The 20889-nt window shown below is 38.4% G+C and overlaps 1 protein-coding gene across 7 annotated transcripts in view; it reads left to right on the plus strand.

Moving 5' to 3' along the window:
* Window positions 1–20889, plus strand: part of camk2d1 (calcium/calmodulin-dependent protein kinase (CaM kinase) II delta 1) — a 78346-nt gene that overhangs the window by 27396 nt on the left and 30061 nt on the right. For 4 of the 7 annotated variants that reach the window (XM_051114266.1, XM_051114260.1, XM_051114263.1 and 1 more), the window contains exons 4-6: window positions 457–511; window positions 2910–2975; window positions 8302–8374. In XM_051114266.1, the coding sequence (XP_050970223.1) occupies window positions 457–511; window positions 2910–2975; window positions 8302–8374 (194 nt within the window). Of the gene's footprint in view, window positions 1–456; window positions 512–2909; window positions 2976–8301; window positions 8375–15255; window positions 15329–20889 lie in introns of all 7 variants that reach the window. The other 3 variants (XM_051114259.1, XM_051114262.1, XM_051114264.1) reach the window with 1 other exon arrangement.

Here is a 20889-nt window from a genome sequence, read left to right on the forward strand (position 1 = left end):
TTATGTGAAAGCTTTTCCAGTAAGCAACTAAAGATGTCTGACATATAAATATCTATTTTTGTCCATTTTAAGGTAGCCCTATGTATCCACCTTTTAATGTCAGTGTGGGTGGCTTCTTTGGCTGAGTCAGTGTTGGGATGCTCAAACAAGTTGATACCATCACAGTATTTTCATTTTTCAAGAAAATCACTTGAAAGTGCCTTAAGCATAGAATGTGTCTGCATATTAAGGTGGGATAGAAGAAAGTATTTTAACAGAAAAAATGACACACTTCAGCTATAATGGATCTGCCCTTTTTTCATCTTTGACAATGAAAGGAAGCAGAAGCAGAAATAATTCTAATTTGTGGAGTAAATGAGTCTGTGAAAATCTCACTGCCTCATTCTAACGAGTATGAAAGTGAGCTGCTCCATGCAATCTAATCAGTGTCTCTCTCTCTCTCCGTTTTCTCGACAGTGAGGCTCCATGACAGCATATCAGAGGAGGGTGTTCACTACCTCGTCTTTGATTTGTGAGTGAATTTTCCAGGGTGTGTGTGTCTCTGTCTGTATGAGGTCACGTCTTCAGTTCTCCTGTTAAATGAGTGTGACTGTTAATGAGAGCTCCTCCACTCACCAAATAAATGAGAGTGAACCCAGATCAGAAAAGAGCCACAATAAATGAGCTACTAAGACACTGTAGAACGCCAAGATTGCAAAGCTACATGTTCATAATTTAAATGAGTTAAACATTCAAGTATATACACATTATATACTTCAGAAATCATTGTAATATGCCGATTTGCTGCTCAAGAAACATTTCTGATTATTATCAATGGAAAAAACAGTTGTGCTACTTATGCAGAAACCATGATATACTATGATGTTTGTTATGTGGTGTTTGAACATAAACGCGTGTTGGCAGTGTGTACACAACCACATAATAATGATAAAAATCCGCTCGCTTCTTTTTTTTAATCTCCATAAATCATAAGCATTGTCTCAGAGCAATCACTGAATCTGTAAAATGTGATGTCACATTTTACAAGCCCCACCCACAGTTGTTGATGGAAACTGGCATATTAGCCAAGAAAAGCGTATATCAGAAGTTTAAACTGATATGGCTTTAAAACACGTTTTTAGCAAGATAGAAATGATCATCAAAACCAAACAGATGTTTTTGGCAGAGTATAAGAGCTATAAAGGCGCAGTCCTGTTCTGCAAAAGGGGGTGGGGAGCACCAGCTCATTTGCTTTTAAAGAGACATGCATGTTTCTGCTTCCACTCAAAATAGGCATTTTCAAAATGATATAATAATGATCTGTGGGGAATTTTGAGCTGAAAATTTACCTGAATCTTATATTACATCTTGTAAAAAGGGGCATAATAAGTGCCTTTTAATGCATTTATGCAGCCAATAAGCATTAAATTGAATCCTGAAAAAAAAGCAAAAACTATTTTAACATTGATAATAATAAGAGCCAGTATTAATAACTGAGCACAAATAATAATTAAGCAACAATTCAGCTTATTAGAATGATTTCTGAAGGATCATGTGACACTAAAGACTTTACATTGTAGTATATAATATAATATTTATACAACAGTTTGTGTCCTCTGGTTTGACCGGCCAACAAGGCATTCCAAGAATGCTTATACTGTACATTGTTTTCCATTAATTATAATAATTACCTAGACTGTGGCGGCCTATTGTACTGTAAAGTACAAGTAATATACTTATGTGAGATATTCATTTTTTATTTGCATTTATTTTTACAGTTGTATTACAATAGTAATATGTTACCATTGTAGGAATAATAATAATAACAAATAAATAATAATAATAGCCACTATCACAACTAAAATAGATCTGAGATGACTTTAGAGTCCAGGTACAAGTCAGTGTCAATTTTGTAAGGGTGGGCTTTATGAAAACACAGTGTGTTAGCAGTGTGTGTGTTTGCATTGTGATATACTGTACCGGGTCCTGTAAAATGGCCTCTTTTTACCTGCTTGTTATGCAACCATGCAGAGGAATTGTTAGAGTTAATGACTCCCATGAGGTAGATGGCCATACCATTTCACATGCCTCACCAAGAGTGGGCAACAGGCAGTGTGGGTGAAGGCATCCATTGACTTTGTCCAAAGATGAATCATCAAACATAAAGTACTTTTTCCATGGCTCAGTAGTTCAGCTTTCAGAGGCTATGGTCATATTTGAGGCTGTACTTCTGAGACATTAGCAATTTAGCAGCCTTACAGTCTGCTCATTACATGGACAGCATCACAACTGAAATGGAACCTTGTATGACTAAACTGAAACTCCTACTCAGTACTCTTATGGTCAAGCCAGTAGCGTTATTCACATAAAGTGCATAAGAGACGTGACTTACAATCACTAAGTGAGTTTTGACTTTGCTTTTTTTTAATATATAAGTAATATATGTTTAAATATATAACTGTCCTTGTACATTAAAATGGGAGTGATTAAGGCAGATTAATTTTACTGGATGGTATGTATTCACAATTTATTTAAAATTAGTTGAAACCTAAGGTAAATCATTTAGGATCCTATCCATTTTATTTATTTATTTTTTTTAATAAATTGTAAATAAATCTGAAAACAATATTTGAAACAAAAGCATGTTTACTATAACATTCTTATGTGCTATAATAAATTATGCTGCAATGTTGTCAAGGTAACATTCTAATTTAAAAGAAAGTTGCCGTGACGTGTTCATGTAAGGTGTAAAGTACCCTTCAGAGTACTTACTTTATATACATACATAAAGACGAGAGGTTTATACATCTTGTATTCTTGTCACTCCCAATGTCTTGCCAAGATGAAAATGTAAATCAGACCATCCTGTTTATTAAAAGTACAGCAATTAGACTGTCTGATGTGTTGACTCTGAATGTGAACTTTTTCAGAGTCACAGGAGGGGAGCTGTTTGAAGATATTGTTGCCAGAGAGTACTACAGTGAGGCTGATGCCAGGTTAGTGCTTGTTATCAAATGCAAATCCCTAATAAACACACTTATTAGAATGCAAGAATTAAACAAACAGCTCAATTAGCTTAAACAGACGACACAGTTTACTAATAATGTAAAGCGTATTGTATAATATATGTAGCTCCGTAGACAACATCTGTGGCATGTTGTCAGTTATCACAGAAAATTATTTTGTGATGTTTTTTCCACCTTTCAAACAATAATGGAGTTTATGGGGCAAGACACTGCATTTATTATATCTGCTTCTGCATTTTCAGTCTTTTACTTTTGAATGTGTTTGTGACATCACAAACCCTGAAATTTACATAAACCCCACCCCTGGGAACATGCAACAAATGGGGAGAGGCCATGTTGGGGTGCTTTAGAGAAGAGGAAGAGTTGTTGCCATGCTGTCAAAACTAGCGGTGCACGAAAAAAAATATTCATATATGCATCACAATTCTGTAAATCAGGTATTCTGCTGTATTAAAGCTTAGGATAAAACTGTATATTAAAACCTAGCATAAGCAGTAGCATTTTCGAATAACTAGTATCTAAAAGTATGAGACAACAAACAAACAAAAAAAACATACCATTCTGAAATGTCCTGTAAGGGCCATACGTGCACAGGTTCTGCATGATCCTCTTCACTAATATTCTCTGGGTCTCATTCAGGCTCAAACCGATTAGCAATATTGATGACGCCATTGTTTACAATATGGCACTGGAGCACATGTGAAGGGTGTGTCGTTTCTGGATGACACGCACTACACAATTTAGCGAATCACAATACACTGGGCCAGCTAACCAATCTGAGTCCATTTTTTTTTTTTTTTCTATACTAAACATTTCAGTTTAGTATAGTGTACATTTTCCAGCTGAACTAAATGATTTCTATTTCTATTAAAAAATATCAAAACGACAGTGGGGGCAGGTATTGTAATCGTTGTACGACCAAACACAGTGTAAACACCTGTTTATGCGCCAAATTGCGGGATGGTGGGAACCGCGGTACATTTTTTTGACCGCCCACTCCTGCACAGTAAAAGTAGGGTAAAGGTAAAACTGCCCCTCCCGTGAGATTTGCGATCTCAATGCAACCTTCTAGTTCACGGTTTTGACCTGTCTGTTTACTGACCCTGTTCTTACCCTGTTGAATTATCTGCACATGCTTCCTTCTTGTTACAGCATTGAGTTGCTGTAAAAAATTAGACCAAAAACATTAAAACATTAACCAAAAACCAAAAACATCAGATCAGTAACACGTTGATAAATTAATCTGTCTAGCAAAGTAACCCTCTGAGAAAAAAAATAAAAAATAATAATTAGAGACCTACAACCCAAATTACATGCAGAGCAGAAGAATTAATAAGTGAATGATAATAAATTATATTTATGCTTTTAAACTCTCTAGAAAACTTTGCCCCATAAACTTCCATTGTAAGTGCATTATTGTAAAAATAATTTTAGCTTATCTTTACACACTAAGGGTAAAGTTCAGACTTTTTTTTTGTGGTAAGAGCTTAACTTGAAATGAAAGCCAGAACATTCCACACATACCATTCACTTATAAAATGTAAAGTGCAAATCTTGTAATTCTCAAAACAGAACAACCATTTTTTATTATTACTGTCTGTGTGTGCATGATACTGTTATTTTTCTCAGTCAGTTGTGGGGGCAATCATATCTGTAACCCTATCACAGAACCAGTGAATGAGCAAATGTTGTAATATTGCTCATGTATTATAAATAATTGTTTTTTAACATTTAAACCCAACTGTTAGAAGAAATGTAAAAAGTGTTTGTATGTCTTCCAATGTATTTGTACTTCTAATGTCTGTCTGTAGATGTTTTTTTTTTTTCCAATTCCAATTCTTTTCTTTCTATGCTGCTTATTTGTTATTTGCTGAAGGTGGTATCTTAATTTGGGTTGTTTAAGCTTGTCTCTTTTGTGTGCTTCTGTGATATTTTTATTGTTATTTTTAAAAGAATAGTCACCCAAAAATGAAAATTGTCATCCTTTACACGCCGATATGTCGTTCCAACCCCATTTGACTTTTTTCTGTGTAACACAAAATGAGAAATTAAGATTTTTTCTATATTCTTTTCTGTGAAATTACAATGAACAAAGACTGAAGCATTAAAGCTTAAAAAAGGTTGTTCAGATGATTTTAATCCCAGTCCTTCTGAAATTATACAAGCTTATGTGAAAAACACACCAAAGTTTAGGTAGTTATTTACTCCTCCATTCTTCTTGATCAATCATGTAAGCTCATACAGTGGCCTAAATACGTTTTGAATCCTTTGAAAACATCTGGATTTTGTACTGTTTGATTTAACTCTCATTTATAGACGAACACAATCTAAGGAAACTAATAACACTCAAAAAAGTACTTTTCACATTTTATTAAATACACAGAGTAATCATTTACAGTGCAGGGTGGAGAAAGTAAGTAAATCCTTGAATTTGGTAGCTTGTAAATCCTATGTTAGCAGCAACATCCCTCCTCAAAAATCTGTTTCAGTTCATCAATATTTATATTTCTTGGTTGTCTTGATAACATCTCTTTAGGTTGTGTCACAGCATCTTAACTGACTGAAAATCAGTGCTCAGGAAAACATATTCCCTTCTTTTTAGACATTCTTTAGTTAATTTGTGTGGTTTGGACCATTGTCTTGGTGCCTTACCCAACCTCTCTAAAGCTTGAAGTCATGAATAACTGACATCCTGACATTCCCCTGTGAAATGTCTTGATACACTTTGAATTCATTCCTCCTTCAGTGTTTGCAAAGTGTCCAGGCCTTGAGGCAGTAAGGGAGTGCTAAAACATGATGTTAAAAAAAAAAAAAAAAAAAAAATCAGATGTCCACAGAACATTTTCCCAGAAGCATGATGGAACATCCAAGTGGTCTTGGGAAAACATAACACAAGCCTCATTTTTGGCAGCAGTAGTTTCCAATGTGTTATTCTTACATAAACGATATTCTTGTGCATTGCTTTTTTTCTCTGATAGTGTGCACATGAACAATGACTTCCACAGTTTATGGTGTTTTCTGGAAGTCTTTTGCTGTTACCCTGTGGTTCTTTCTCACCTCTTTCAAAATTGCCCGTTGTGGTCTTAAAGTGATCTTTGCAGGATGCCCGCTCCTAGAGAGGATAACAATAGTCTAAAATTTTCCACATTTGTAGACATTGTATCTTAACACTCTATAGCTAAGCTTTTGTAGAGGTTTCCACCCTTGAGTCCTGTGAAAGCTTTTGGGATCAAGGCATGATTCACACTAGGGATGTCAAGCTCACTTCCTGAAGGGCCACAGCCCTGCAGAGTTTCGGTCTAACTCTAATTAAACACACCTGAACCAGCTAATCAGGGTCTTCAAAATTACTTGAAAACTAAAGGTGAGTGTGTTGGAGCAGGATGGAGCTTAACTCTTTAGAACTGTGGCCCTCCAGGAGTTATGTCCGTCTTTCTTGGGAAGAACAGATTTGTCAGTAAACACCCTTTGCGTGCCTTTATTTAAAGGGCAGAGTACCTGCACAACCCACACTTCCCAATCTCATCTGCATAACTGACCAATTTTTGTAAGTAAACAATGAGGAAATCTAAATATTTGTAAAGGGTTCTTTGGAACTTATTTCTGCCACTGTATATGACTTTCATGATTTTTTTTTCATATCTTGTCAATGAATAAATTCAAAACAATTCACAAAAACAGTCAGAAACTGAATCAGAGCTGACCTAGACTGTGTTTCTGAAATGCATCAGAAGCTCAGGAAAGATGTTAGAAACCACTGGAACCAGTGGTCTCTACGACATCCGCCTTATTTTTCCCATAAGTGCGGGCGCGGCCATGTGTAAATTTTATGAGTCTGGCTTCCAGTCCCATTTGTGTCCAGCTATTTTTAGCTGTTCAAAACACTGGGTTTCTACCGAGTTTGGTAAAGAATGGAATTTGTTTCAGGTGTTTTCCAGGTCTGGAAAAGTATGGAAAAAAGAAAGCAGAGTATGGAAAAATCTTTGTGTTTCCAGACTTTTGTCCCTATTTTATAAATTTGTCCCTTTTTATAATAGAAAATTAAGAAATTAATAAAAAGTATGTTTATCATACAAGAAGTGAGTTTTCTTGTCAGCTGTTTTTTCCTGATTCTTTAGTGATTGTCAAAGACAACTGAATGAATTCAAGGTGCACTTTTTTTTTATGCAAAATGCAGGTTATAAGCACTTTTAGTTTCTTCTCACTCTGTTCTTAAAACCGTATTACATAGCCCACATGAACTTTGCAAAAACTAAAAATATACAGACTTTTATGTGCACACGAGAAACCATTACACTTGGACAATGCACACTGAGCCACCTATTGTGTGATCAGCTCATTTTGCGGAGAGGTTTCTTGGCCTTCACAAAGTATGCGTTTAAGAGACCTGAGGCCTTGGAATATGTCATTCTGCCCTAACGAAAACCAAGTTTTCCACAATTTTTTACAGTACCTGTCTTTTTTTAATAGACCCTTGAACTTGGCAAATTTTATGCCATCAACCTATTTCGTGTCATGGTTTCTCCATCACCACAGAGGATGTGTTAAATTGGACATTAGGCCTTGATATTAGAGGTACTACCATAAGAAAAGCCAAATTTTGAGCAATCTCTCTTAATTCATGTGCATCCATGATCTCATTTTATTCATAGTATAATGGCATTGATGAACAAAGGTAATACGTTATATAAAACTAGAAATTGTAATGCATAAGCATGCAAAAAAATTCCCATGCGCATGTGAATAGTTTCTCAAGGGCAGAAAAATGTTTCTTGTGTGCAAGTAAAGGTCTGCATTTTTTTTTTTTTTAGTTTAGGGGCTCTGTATGTTGTCACTTTGAGAAAATCAGTGAAAAATTTCATTTTTGATTCTGAAAAAAATATATATATATTTACAGATGACTATACTATATACCAAATATAAAGCTCAAAATAATGCTGAGCATTGAAAAATAAGGTGGATACTTTCTCCTTTGTGTTTCACAGAAAAAAAAAGAAAAGAAAAGAAAAGAAAGTCAACAGGGATTGCAAAGATATGAGATAAATCTGAAAATGAAATGTTTAATTCCTGGGTGAAATAGTAATTTAAATGCACCTTTGTTTAGAGTTATATCAAATATTACAATATTTTGAACAGCCTAGGTACTGACTGGAGTACAGTATTTGCTCCTGCCCAAGCTAAATTTGCTTTTTGTTTGCACTGTTTGTTTGCCAGCTGCATTTATTTTCTCACTGTGCTTGCTGAACTGTTCAATCTCTCTTCTTTGGCTTCCTCGCTGTGTCTCTCTTTCTCACAGTCATTGCATACAGCAGATTCTAGAGAGTGTTAATCATTGTCACCTAAATGGCATTGTACATCGAGACTTGAAGGTTAGTATAACAGGCTTAAACCTCCAACCTGCTGGTAACGTTGTTTAAACAAACAATAAACCGTGGGTTCCTGATGTGGAAGCCTCCTCTACTTACCCCAGCCTGGTCCCTCAACACACAGCTACACACCAAGATGTGTGTATGGCAGTGGGCTGAGGGGTAATAACACATTTGATGACCTCAGAGCCAAGGTCGTGCATGTAGCACCTCGGAAATGTGCCTAGTCGGGGCTGTGTGTTTGACTCTATAGGATTGTCCTTTTTTTATGTGTGTGTTGATGGTGACTGCCCTTTTTGATTAAAATGCAAAACGGGTAACAGAACCAGTGAGTCAGTGATTTAGTGGGTCAAGCACACAGTCACCCAAGCAAACACCACTTCTGGATTGAGATTAGGGGAGCAAGACAAAGAGAGGTAATGATGACAATGGATGGGAAATGTATATATATTTAGTAATGTATCATAGCTTACAAATATTTCAAAACAAATGTTTGTTGCTTTACAGTAGGGCTGGACAATAAAGCACCTAGTCATATTGATCCGTTTCTGTAACCGACATAACGCTAATAATGCCAAGTTTTGGGTATGATTTTCCAGAATGCATCTACTGATCAAAATTTATAGTTTAAATGTACTGAGAGTGGCTTTGGATAAAAAAAGAATCTGTTAGTTCCATAAATGTTAAAATAATTTGCAATACATTTGCAAATAATGTATTTATACTTTTATGCATTTATTCTGTGCTACGTTTATAATATAGAGAAGTCTGCTCATGTTTTTAGCAAAATGACACATTTAATAGTTATGGTCAAATATAAACGTTTTACCTATTGTGATATTCATTTCTTTTTTAAAGTTCACAATGTTGCAGATAAAATATAACACAGATAACATTAAATAAATATTTTCCATCAGGTTAGACATTGATTTAATAAGTCAAACCCCTTTCAGCGTGTCTCTACTTAGCTGTTGGTCTCCGGAACATCTGCTGTCATCCTCCAAAGCTCAGTGGGTTGTGGGCAATATCAGCTGTTAAGAGTGTACACAGATTCACACTTCTGAAAAGGACCAGAAATAATAGACTATCTGGGAATTTTGGCATACTACTTTCAACATACTATGCTTTGGTCAACATTAAGACAGGAAAGCATTTATGGTGCAGTCCTTCTGGGAAGTTTGTATTTACAAGTTGGAAATTGGTTATTTTCATAAAAAAAAAAATACAATGTAAATACTCTTTAATCTCAAACACTCGTCTTGTCTTGCTCTCCCTGAACTCTGTGTGTTATGGTTTAAGACAGTTAGGGTATGTCGAAAAACTCCAATTGTATTTTCTCTCTCAATTTCAAAAGTCATTTCAAAATCATCCTACATCACTGCAGAAGTACCGACCCAGAGCAAAGTAAACATGCAAAGAAGATCAAACACCCTTAACAAAAAAGATAAAACAGTAAGATAGGACCATTGAGGGAGAACATGAGATGGGAGTTTTTCGACATACCCTAACTGTCATAAACCGAAAAAACAGTTCAGGCAAAGTGAGACAAGACAAGCGTTTGACATTAAAAAGTATATAAATTGTATTGTTTTTATGAAAATAACCAATTGTTTCGCTAGATAAGACCCTTCTTCCTCGGCTGGGATCGTTTACAACCGCAGTTGGGATCGTTTGAAGCCGCGTTTAAACTACATTTTGGAAGTTCAAAATTGGGGCACCATATCAGTCTATTATATGGAGAAAAATCCTGAAATGTTTCCCTCAAAAAACATAATTTATTTACAACTGAAGAAAGAAAGACATGAACATCGTCTAGGTTACGTACGTAACCCTCGTTCCCTGAAAGCCTCTGAAAAGTTTTGAGAGGGACCGCTGTCTTGTGTCTGAATGGTTTCAGACAGTTCAGCACCGACTGCGTGCGCTCGTTGGTGAGGCAGGCTGTCATGTTGACCGAATCCAACTCCAAGCCGAGAAAAGAGATTCTCTGCACTGGGGAGAGTTTGCTCTTCTCTGGGTTGACCCGAAGGCCCAGATGGCTGAGGTGTCGGAGCACCAGGTCCCTGTGTTCGCACAACACATCTCGCGAGTGAGCTATGATGAGCCAGTCGTCGAGATAGTTGAGAATGTGAACGCCCTTCCGCCATAGGGGGTTCAGGGCGCCCTCCGCAATCTCCGCGGGGGGACAGGAACAGGCCAAATAGGAGGACCTTGTATTGATTCGCTCGACCCTCAAAGGCAAACCGTAGAAAGGGTTTGAGTCAAGGTAAAATCGAGACATGGAAGTACGCGACCTTCGGGTCAAGGACTGCAAACCAATCCTGACAAAGTCATGAACGGCAGCCTAAAGGGAACCGTTCAGAACTCAACGTAGGATCGGCCGAACCCACCACATTTAATGGGCACGATGAAGTCAGGACTTCATCTCGGCTGGAGGGAAGGCTTGATTGTGTCTTTTGCCAGGAGAACGACAATCTCTGCACACAGGACAAGAATACATTGTCAGCTTTTAAGGTAAAAGAACGTCCTGAGTGTGGGCAGACGCCTTGCGAGTCTTTTTTTTTTTCACTCGCATAGCCGAGTCGTACCGCCTGGATCAACCAACGAGATGGGCTAGAAGCTGAAAGGACGAGCTTTAGCCTGCGTGCAAGTGGGATCGACAGAGCGTTGACCGACGTGACCACAGTGGGGCAGTCCGGAAGAAAAAGGGGAAAAGAGGAAGAGGGGGACTAAACCCAGAAGGATGAACGTCCTGGAGAAAAGTCAGGCTGCCAAGGCAGCGCTTACCTCTTCCCGGTTCCCCTGTTGGCGAATTCAGACACCGAGTCTGAGGAAGCAGTAGCGTCACTCAGGAACAGACACGGCCTGGAAACCTAGAAACAGAGGAAATTGCTCTTTCTGTGAGAGGGTGGGTACCACCGACCCGTAGGTTGGCGGCAGCTGAGCACACAGAAGCTCCCGGCCCTCCCCCGGGAGCGGGGCGTAGATGTCGTCGTCCCCCGAAGAGCAATCTCCACAATTCCAGGCTGCCCGAGTCAGGGAGGTTATCTCATAGCTTGCTTTGAGTTCTGCAGGCGAGATTTTCTTTTGTTTTTACAGCCTCCATCTGCTTCGTACTGCCAAGAACTGCTGAGATAGTCCCCGGCAGTGTCACCGGAAAGGCCAGCCTGGGAGACGGGTGCGTCAAGAAAGCGTACTTTGTCGACGTCAGCCATCTGAGGATCCCAGACTCAGCCAAATGGGGCTCTGGACCCACCAAGAAGGACATCACCTGACCAAGGGACCACACTGTGGCCTCCGTCGCCCAGGGGGCGATATCAGCCAAGTGCAGCTCATGCATCCACCTTGGTCAACACTACCCTCGTGCAGCTATGGTGCCTCGGTATGGTGAGTCTGCAGGATAACCATGGCACAGCTGATGGCGGCCAAATCCACAGCGCTGCAAGCCTTGACAGCCTACAGGCTACGGGCGAGAGACGTGGATGACTCCATCAGGTGGTGGCGAGCTGTGAGCATGAATGCACCGCAACCGCACTCTCGACCAGAGGAGCATCCACGTAACCATTTGGTTATGCGAACGAGGGTAATGAGGGGTGAGGAGCAAGGACGAAAGCAAGCCGTGTGAGGGGCTGCCACATCCTAGATAGCTCCTCATGTGTCTCCGAGGAAAAAGGTCTCAGGGGGGACGCGGCAGTGCGGCGTTCGACCCTCTAAAAAACCAATCATCCAGTCTGAGCAAAATGGGAGAAGATGCCTTACCATGTCCAACCCAAATTCCCAGGCGGCCTGGAGAAACATGGCCGACTGTTCAGCGTTCGCCCCCGACGAAGCAGCAGCCGCGAAGGGGTGTCGCTCAGCAGGAACGTCCGTCTCAACAGACGATCGCCCCCCCTCTGATGTTGTGATAAACATTCTGTCCTCCTCTGGAGCATCAAAGGGACGCCTGCCAACGAGGGAGCGTCTTTGATAGCTCTACGAGACTGCGTGACGATCCGGAAGTCCACGGGGGGTTGCCCGGCGGAGAGTCCCAAAAACATCGCGAGATCGCCCAAGGCCTCTCGTCAAACGGCCGCGAAGCCGTACGGCTCGCCGCACCGCTGAGAAGAGGACGAAGGCTGCCGTCTCGCGAACGAGCGGCGGGATCTCTCGCAGTCATGGTTCATGCGCTCGTAATGAATGCGCAAACCATCCACAAAAGCCGGCTCAGCGTGCGCTTGCGGCAACACACGAGTCAGTGATCGTGTTCGTAACAGAGAAGTGAGAAAGTCACCACTACTCAGAGACACACGGCCAGAAAGACGTCCCGAGGGAATACTCTCGACAGCCGTGTGAGAGAAATTTGCTCTTTTAGAATCCCGGTTTGCCCAGGGAGGACCGCGGCACAACCGTGCACTCAGTATTAACTCGCTGGAAAGCAAGAATGCCGGTCTAGCGGCTCACAGGATCAGCTGGTGATGACAGCGGCAGCGGTTCGGCATAAGTTCTTTCCGACCAGCAGCAGCGATAACAGCAACAGCGTAGAGCAGCGTTCTCTCAGAGTAGTATTTTTCTTTTTATGAATGAAAGCTCGTGAGGCGAGGCTCCAAAGCAAAAATCTGAATGAGTGGATGCACGCCGCGACCTTATATACCCGTATGTACGGGGGAGTGGCGTTGCATGCAAATTCCACTCGCCAATTCTCATTGGCCTTTTCTATAAAGCTCAGAGGTGAATGGTCACTCAAGCGAGTTCCCATATGTAACGTCGTAGTGAAACGACTGAAGGGGAACTTGGATGACAAGGAGTGAATACATTACCTGTCTTTTTTTTTTTTTTTCTGGAAGTGGACTTCTCCTTTAAGTATTGAAAGTAGAAGTACAAGTTAATGCAAAATGGAAAAGAAGCAAATTAATACATAAAAACTGTTTATACACAGCTTGAGTAGCAAGATTATGTTCAGTTCAACTCTTTCTTCCATTTTGTATATATGGGTGCATTTAAACTGCAGCTACAGATAGGCCTAATGTTTTTTTTTTTTTTTTTTTTTTTTTTTTTTAAACATAAAACGTTGAATGCTGATATTTGAAATAATTTAAGACATGAAAAAGTCTAAATGTGAAATTAAAGTTGCCAGTAGGTGGCTGTTAATGAGTGAGTCATTGAGATTCAACCGATTCATTTAAATAGCTGATTCATTCAAGAACAAAGCATTTGACTGTGTTAATGAGTCAATCACTGAATCATTTAATAAGTAAACAATAAGCATTCAATAAGCAAAAACAAGAAATATTATGTCTAAAATGTAAGTCACGTATTGCTTTACTGAACTTGTATAACATGATTATTAAATGTGTTATCATGCTGATATCTGCATTCAAACGGTACTCTTTGTGTGATATAGATATGCAGTAAAAGGACTTATTTTTTCCTGTCTGGAGCCCTAGATTAAGTTAACTAAATTAATATAAATATGAAAAGCATACAGAAGTGTTTTTGACATCTACAATTTAGAATGCCTGGAATTTAGAGTTTTAATAGACTAATAAATCAATGTGCATGCACTCTGTGTGTGATTTGATGATATAGCCTACTTGAGTCAGATCGCTCAACATTACAACAACACTTACCTTATTATTGCAGAAGATATGCTGTATATCGCACGCCCCAGACTCAACTTAAGTGGAAAATGAATCATCTGCGGTTGTGCGTGCACTTGTTTGCACATGAGCAAAGGTGTTTTTAGGAGTCTAACTTGCAAGTGGCAGACCACTGATTTGTCAAACCTGCTTTCCTACAGTCAGTGTTCTTCTGATTTCTGACGATTTTGTAGTAAGTAACGAATATGCTTCGAGGAAATGTACTGACGTAAAAGTATACATTTTAATGAGGAAATGTAGTGGAGTAAAAGTAAAAGGAGGCTGAAATATAAAAGCTCAAGTAAAGAACAGATACTCGCAAAAAATACTTAAGTACTGTAAAAATGTTTATTTTATATAAAGTTATTACTTCGTTACATTACACCACTGCGTTTAGGTGACTTTGGTCAGAGCAAGATGGCTTGTATCTTTTCTGTGCAAAATTCTGCGTAAAACCTCAAACTCAATAACTTTGGCCTTAAAGAAAATTCTGGGTTTCCCTCTTGTAATTACAACTTTGTGGCGATGTTCATATGCATTTAACTCGGAAATATGATATTTTCAAATTAGCTTGTTGGACACACCGTTAAATACACAACAAGAACAAGGGAGTACAGAACACATGGGCGATAAAAGGGAACCAATCATAAAGTGAAACTACAAAGGACTAACAGGAAAAAGGAACAGAGACTGATCAAGAACTTAAACGTAAAATTATAAAAAATCAAACAAACAAAAAAAAACAAAAAACAAAAAGAATCAGGGAATGCATGACTTGATCTTTATGGGCTTTTGTTTGGCCATTTAATTACTTGATGAAAAATAAATAATGATAATACACTAATATTTCCCAACCATGTTCCTGGAGGCCTACCAACACTACACACCTAATCAAACACATTTAACTCATTAGCTTATTAGTACAGACTCCAAGACCTGATGGGTCGCTGTTGGTGTGCCTCCAGGCACAGAGTTTGGAAACACTGTATTGATATTTCATACACAGAAAAAATACCTTCTTTATTTTAACTAGTATTTTACAGTTCACTGTAGTTCTTACATTTTAAATGCACTTTTGAAAATGCATAAACATCACCCAGCTTTTCTGCAAAGCATTGCTCATAATCATTTCAAATGCAGCACTAACTTACAAGAAGTCGATTTAAGTCTTATTCATCACCTCCAAGCCCATGCTCCCTTACTCTCAATGCTGTGCACAGATAGTGAGTGTGTGCTTGTCACTAACCCACACCCCCTGGTGTTTGCATGCAGTCATTGCATTCAGCAGATCCTTGAGGCTGTTCTCCACTGCCACCAGATGGGAGTGGTCCATCGTGACCTGAAGGTGAGTAGAGACGCTGAGGGTCTTAAACACCAAATCCTACTTCTTTGTTCTCTTATACAGATCCAATATCTTGTGTGGCCTTTGCGAAGATGGTTTATGATACTGTAATTCTAAAAATTTGTATAAAAAGCTTATACAAGTGCTTAGTAACATATGAAGTCTGCATTTGTCTCGGAGTTGTGAATAAAGCAATTACTGATATAAATATAATATTAAAGCCTACTTAGGTTTAGGTGGGAATGATGTTTTCTGTCCATCTTTAGACCAAATCCACCACAAGCTCTTGTCAGTGCTAATTTGCCAATCAAATGAGCCAGGTGCAACCAGGAGATTGTTTCCCTCCTCTTATAATCTTCACCTGAATTTGCATCAGTCTGAATTCTGCTCAGTGATTGGCTCCTGGCATATAGTTGCCATGGTGAACAGTGACTTGCGCCAGAAAAAAAAAGAACAGAAAACAAAACGAACACAATAGATACAAAACAATAAATAATATATACTGTATATTTAAATACAGTCTTCATATATGATCATTCATTACAGACAAACACCAATTTAGGGTAAACAAATATTCTCAGGTTGAAAATCACAGCTCTTTGGGCGAGAGTCTTCCATCCTTTTATAGAGTAGGCCTTCGATTCTCTTTTTACACCCCACCACCTCCTTTACTCCATCTCCCCTACTAGCAACCCTCAAATAATACTTTCTTATAAAAGAAAGAGTTCAGCCCAAAATTTAAATGTCATTTACTCACCCTCACGTCATACTTAACCATTTGACTAAAACCTTCCATACAGTACAACAAAAGCACACTGTGCAAGATTGCTCAAGCTTTAAAATGCTTTAGAAATAGGCAAAATTGGCATATCAAGATTTGCAACAAGACAGATGTTTGAATATGAACAAGCACAAATGAGTTTTAATAGCTGTGGTGAATGGTTTAGAACAACATGAGTGTGTTCGCAGCAATCTTCCATTTTATTTTTAATCCTTAACAGGCATGTTAAGCAAAAAAATTGTTTCTCCCTGTTTTGGAAAGTCACTTGAAAGCTTATTAGCAAAAAGCAGGTCTATACCACCTTGTTATAACTTGTCCAACAATTTGAAGAATGAGCTGTTGGAGGTTTGCTCTCAGAAAGTCATGTAATTGAACTTTCTTAAAGTTATATATGGTTTAAAACATTGCATAACAGCCATTTACAAAAAGCAATATTGTATAGTATTGTATAGAGCACAAATTATTAGCAGTGTTGGGAAGGTTACTTTGGAAATGTAATAGGTTACTGATTACAAGTTACTTTATTTAAAATGTAATAAGTAGTGTAACTTTTCAATAGTTTTATAAAAGTAATGTAACATTACTTTTAATTACTTTTTTATTATTTTTCTAAATTTCTAATATTTTCAACTGTTAATCATTTTGAAACATTTAAACCAGGCAGAGTTAACCTTACAGTAGCACTCAACATTCATTACTGTCAGACTTCTAAAATCCTTCATCACTTGAATTAAGATTATAATAAGTAAGGGATAACATACATCTTTATTTTGCGATAACAACTGGCTACATTATCAACAACATTATCCCACTTATTACAGAACTGCTTGGTAGATTATTTAGATGTTTCGTGTCAAAATAATTAGACACCAAACACTGATCTGAGTTGAAATATTTGAACGCAAAGCTTCCATGAAGAAATCAGTTGTTAGCAAATGGCAAGTTCAAACTAGACATTTTAGGTATACAGTGCAGTCATACCACTTTTCTTACACAACATTTCACCACATAAATAATTAAGGAAGTAGTACTAGTTTGTTAGTTATCTTATAATCCATTACAGTGTACAAAAAAAAAAAAAAATGGCAGCAGCTGAGTTTGTATGAAACAATAGAGCGAGTCCACGATACCAGGATGACAGAATTAAGAAATTGTCCACACAATATTAAATTAAGCTTTAATATTTTATTAGCTAAGCAAACACAAAACTTCCGCCAAGAAAAATTATCAAGCATATAACACTGACTTAAGTTGCCCCGAATGAGTCTGAGTTATTAGCTCCTACCAGTTGTTATTGGGGAATAACATACCTTGGAATGTCATGACTGACCAATCAGAATCAAGCATTCCACAGAACCATGTAATAATTTATTTTAAAGCACAGCCACCACAAATTCAGACTTTTTTTTTTTTTTTTACTTTTTATGCCTTTTATTGTGATAGGACAGTAGAGAGATGACAGGAAAGAGCTGGGAGGAGAGAGGGGAGCAGGATTGGCAAAGGACCTCGAGACGGGAATTGAACTCGGGTCACCGTGAGCGCAGTTGCGCTATATGTCATAACAAGATCATAACATAAATAACATCATAACAAGAAATAGTTTAATAGCTATGATACTGGTTTTGAAATCAAATGTTTGCATAGTTATGACGGAAAACACTAGCATCTAACAATGCCTTGGAAAAAACAATCTTAAAAAATAAAGTTTATGCATAAACCCAAATAGGAAATAAAACAGTTATCGAATAAGCATGTGTCCTATTCTGTGTCCTAAACTCCTGAAACATTGGTGTCTCATTTTAGAGCAGTCAATGCAATTTATGAAAGAAGTCAATGAAGTCTGTAAGTGGGAGTGGGTGTGTGAAAAAATTCAGATGTAATCCCCTTTGTAATCACTGGCATTTTTCAAAAGTAACTGTAATTTAATTACACATTTTTTCTCAGTAACTGTAACTAATTACGATTACATTTATTTTGTAATTAAATTACGTAATTCCATTACATGTAACTAGTTACTCCCCAACACTGATTATTAGTCATATAGGGCAGTTCTTAGGGTTTGGAATGAGAAAGGTTTTGCTATGCTAATATGTAGGGCAACAAAATAGCACTTGCAATAATGTACTACCAAATTCTGCTCTTCAAATTATTCTTAGGAGAATCATAGATCTGCTCTCTAATCTACTCTATTTTCACTATCTCTCTCTTGTGTGCGCTTCTCTAACAAAAGGACAACATCCGGCTATTCTTTATTTGATCTTGACACCCCTGTAATTAGCTTCCGCAGTCCTCATGTTTCCTCCCTAGCCTCGGGTATTTGATGCTGAAACTGAGTATAATACATGTAGCTTCTGTCTCTGTAAAGAACAGCACTTCTTAGCTATGGTGTTTGCTAAGTCAAGACTAGTTTCTAGTTTGCTAGACACAGAGAATTAAAATACGTCCTGGGCACCCACATTGGGGTCCCGTGAATAATTTTGACAAAGGCACACCTCATCTGCAAGGCTTTGTGTGTGGTCTGTCCATGAAATAATGGCTATCTGCAAATATGCTTGTGGAAGTGACATGCAAAATGACAAAAATATTGTAGTAAACGAGGTGATATTAACCTGTGCAATAACCTGTGCTCCTGAAGGCCTACCGTCCTGCACAGTTTAGCTCCAACCCTAATAAAACACAGTTGAACCAGCTAATCAAGGTCTTCAGGATTACTTGAAAACAACAGCCATGCATGTTGAAGCAGGATTAGAACTAATGATGTTGCTCTCCAGGAGCTTGTGTGTTAGCTGAACAAATTTAGGGTTGTAGGATTGGTTTCAAGTTGGCAAAACCAAATCAATCTATTAAATTTTTCTTTGTGCCATGACGCTAATAATCAACTTTCTCTGTAAACTCTGATCTTAAATTCATGAATAACTATGGAGGAAGTGTGCATAAAAAATGTTGTATCTCAGTGGGGTATTTTCCTGGTTAAATCAGTAGCAAACAACAGTCACATGCCGTGAAACATAATGAAACTGCAAGAAAGTATTGCAGGAAAGTCAGCATGATTCATTTTTCTCTTCTGCCAAAGATGAAGAACTTAAACAGAGCATAAAGGAAAGAATTGTCCTTAAAGGCTGGGTTTACAGTCATCGCCAAAAATATTGGCACCCTTACAATTCTGTCAGAAAATGTAACCCTTCTCTCAGAAAATTGTTGCAGTTGCGAATGTTTTGGTACTCACATGTTTATTTTACTATTCTTTTTTGTTGTTGTTGTTGTTTGCATTAGAACAACATAAAAAAAACAGAGAAGAAAAGTAAAATCTGATACAATTCCACACACAACCCAAAAACTGCACTGGACAAAATTATTGGCACCCTTAACTTAATATTTGGTAGCACCCCCTTTGGAAAAAATAACCATGAATGAGTTTCTTACTCCTCTGTACTGGAATTTTGGACCACTCTTCTTTTGCAAACTGCTCCAGGTCATTCAGATTTAAAGGATGCCTTCTCCCAACTACTGTTTTTTTTTTTTTTTTTATTAAGTTTTATTAAGTTTTATTTTGGGGCTTTTGTGCCTTTAATGGACAGGACAGTAGAGAGATGACAGGAAAGGACTGGGCAGAGAGTGGGGAGTTGGATCAGCAAAGGACCTCAAGACGGGAATCGAACTCGGGTCGCACGCAAACACAGTTGCGTTATATGTTGGCGCACTAACCACAAGGCTATCGGTGCCAACCCAACTGGTGTTTTGAGATCTCTCCACAGGTGTTCTGTGGGATTCAGATCTGGACTCATTGCTGGCCATTTCAGAACTCTCCAGCGCTTTGTTTGTAACCATTACTGAATGCTTTTTGAAGTGTGTTTCGGGTCATTGACCTGCTGGAAGACCCATGACCTCTGGTGGAGACGCAGCTTTCTGACACTGGCCACTACGCTGTGGCCCAAAATTCTTTGGTAATCATCAGATTTCATGGTACCATTCACACAGTCAAGGCATCTAGTGTCAGAAGCAGCAAAGCAACCACAAGACATCTTTGAACCTCCACCATGTTTGACTGTAGGGACTGTGTTCTTTTCTCTGAAGGCCTCATTTCTTTTTTTGTAAACAGTGCCATGATGTCCTTTACCAGAAAGCTCTACTTTTGTCTCATCCGTCCACAGTGCATTCTCCCAGAAGGATTGTGGTTTAGTCTTGCTTTTAAATGCCTTTGTGTCAGCAGTGGTGTCCTCCTGGGCCTCCTACCATAGCATCCCTTTTCGAGGGATAGTGTGAGTTGACACTGTTAAAAATTAATCAGGGTTCTATGTCCACCATTCAAACAAGCCTTTGTTGTAATTTTTAATTAATTTTCTCTTCCATCCACGTCACAGGTTGACACAGGAACATTAAGATCTCTGGAGATGGACTTGTAGCCTTGAGATTGTCCATGGGTTTCCACAATTTCTTCTCTCAAATCCACAGACAACTCTTTACACTTCTTTCTTTTCTCCATGCTCTCATTTTCTCCATGCTTTGCGCTGTGACACACTTTTCTCCATTTTAACTGATTGCAAGTGTGATTACTATATTGTCCACACCTGTTACTTGCCACAGGTGTGTCTAAATACAAATTACAGGAGCATCACATGCTTGAAAAATGCTTATTTCTTATAATTTTGACAAGGTGCCAATAATTTTGTCTAGTCCGTTTTTGAGTTCTGTGTGAAATTTGATCAAGTTTGACTTTTCTTCTCTGTTTTTTTACCAAAGTTTTACCAAACTTTTGCAGTTGGAACAATTTTCTGTTGGAGAG

The sequence above is a fragment of the Labeo rohita genome, chromosome 7 (assembly GCF_022985175.1).
Source record: "Labeo rohita strain BAU-BD-2019 chromosome 7, IGBB_LRoh.1.0, whole genome shotgun sequence".
Lineage (NCBI taxonomy): Eukaryota > Metazoa > Chordata > Actinopteri > Cypriniformes > Cyprinidae > Labeo > Labeo rohita.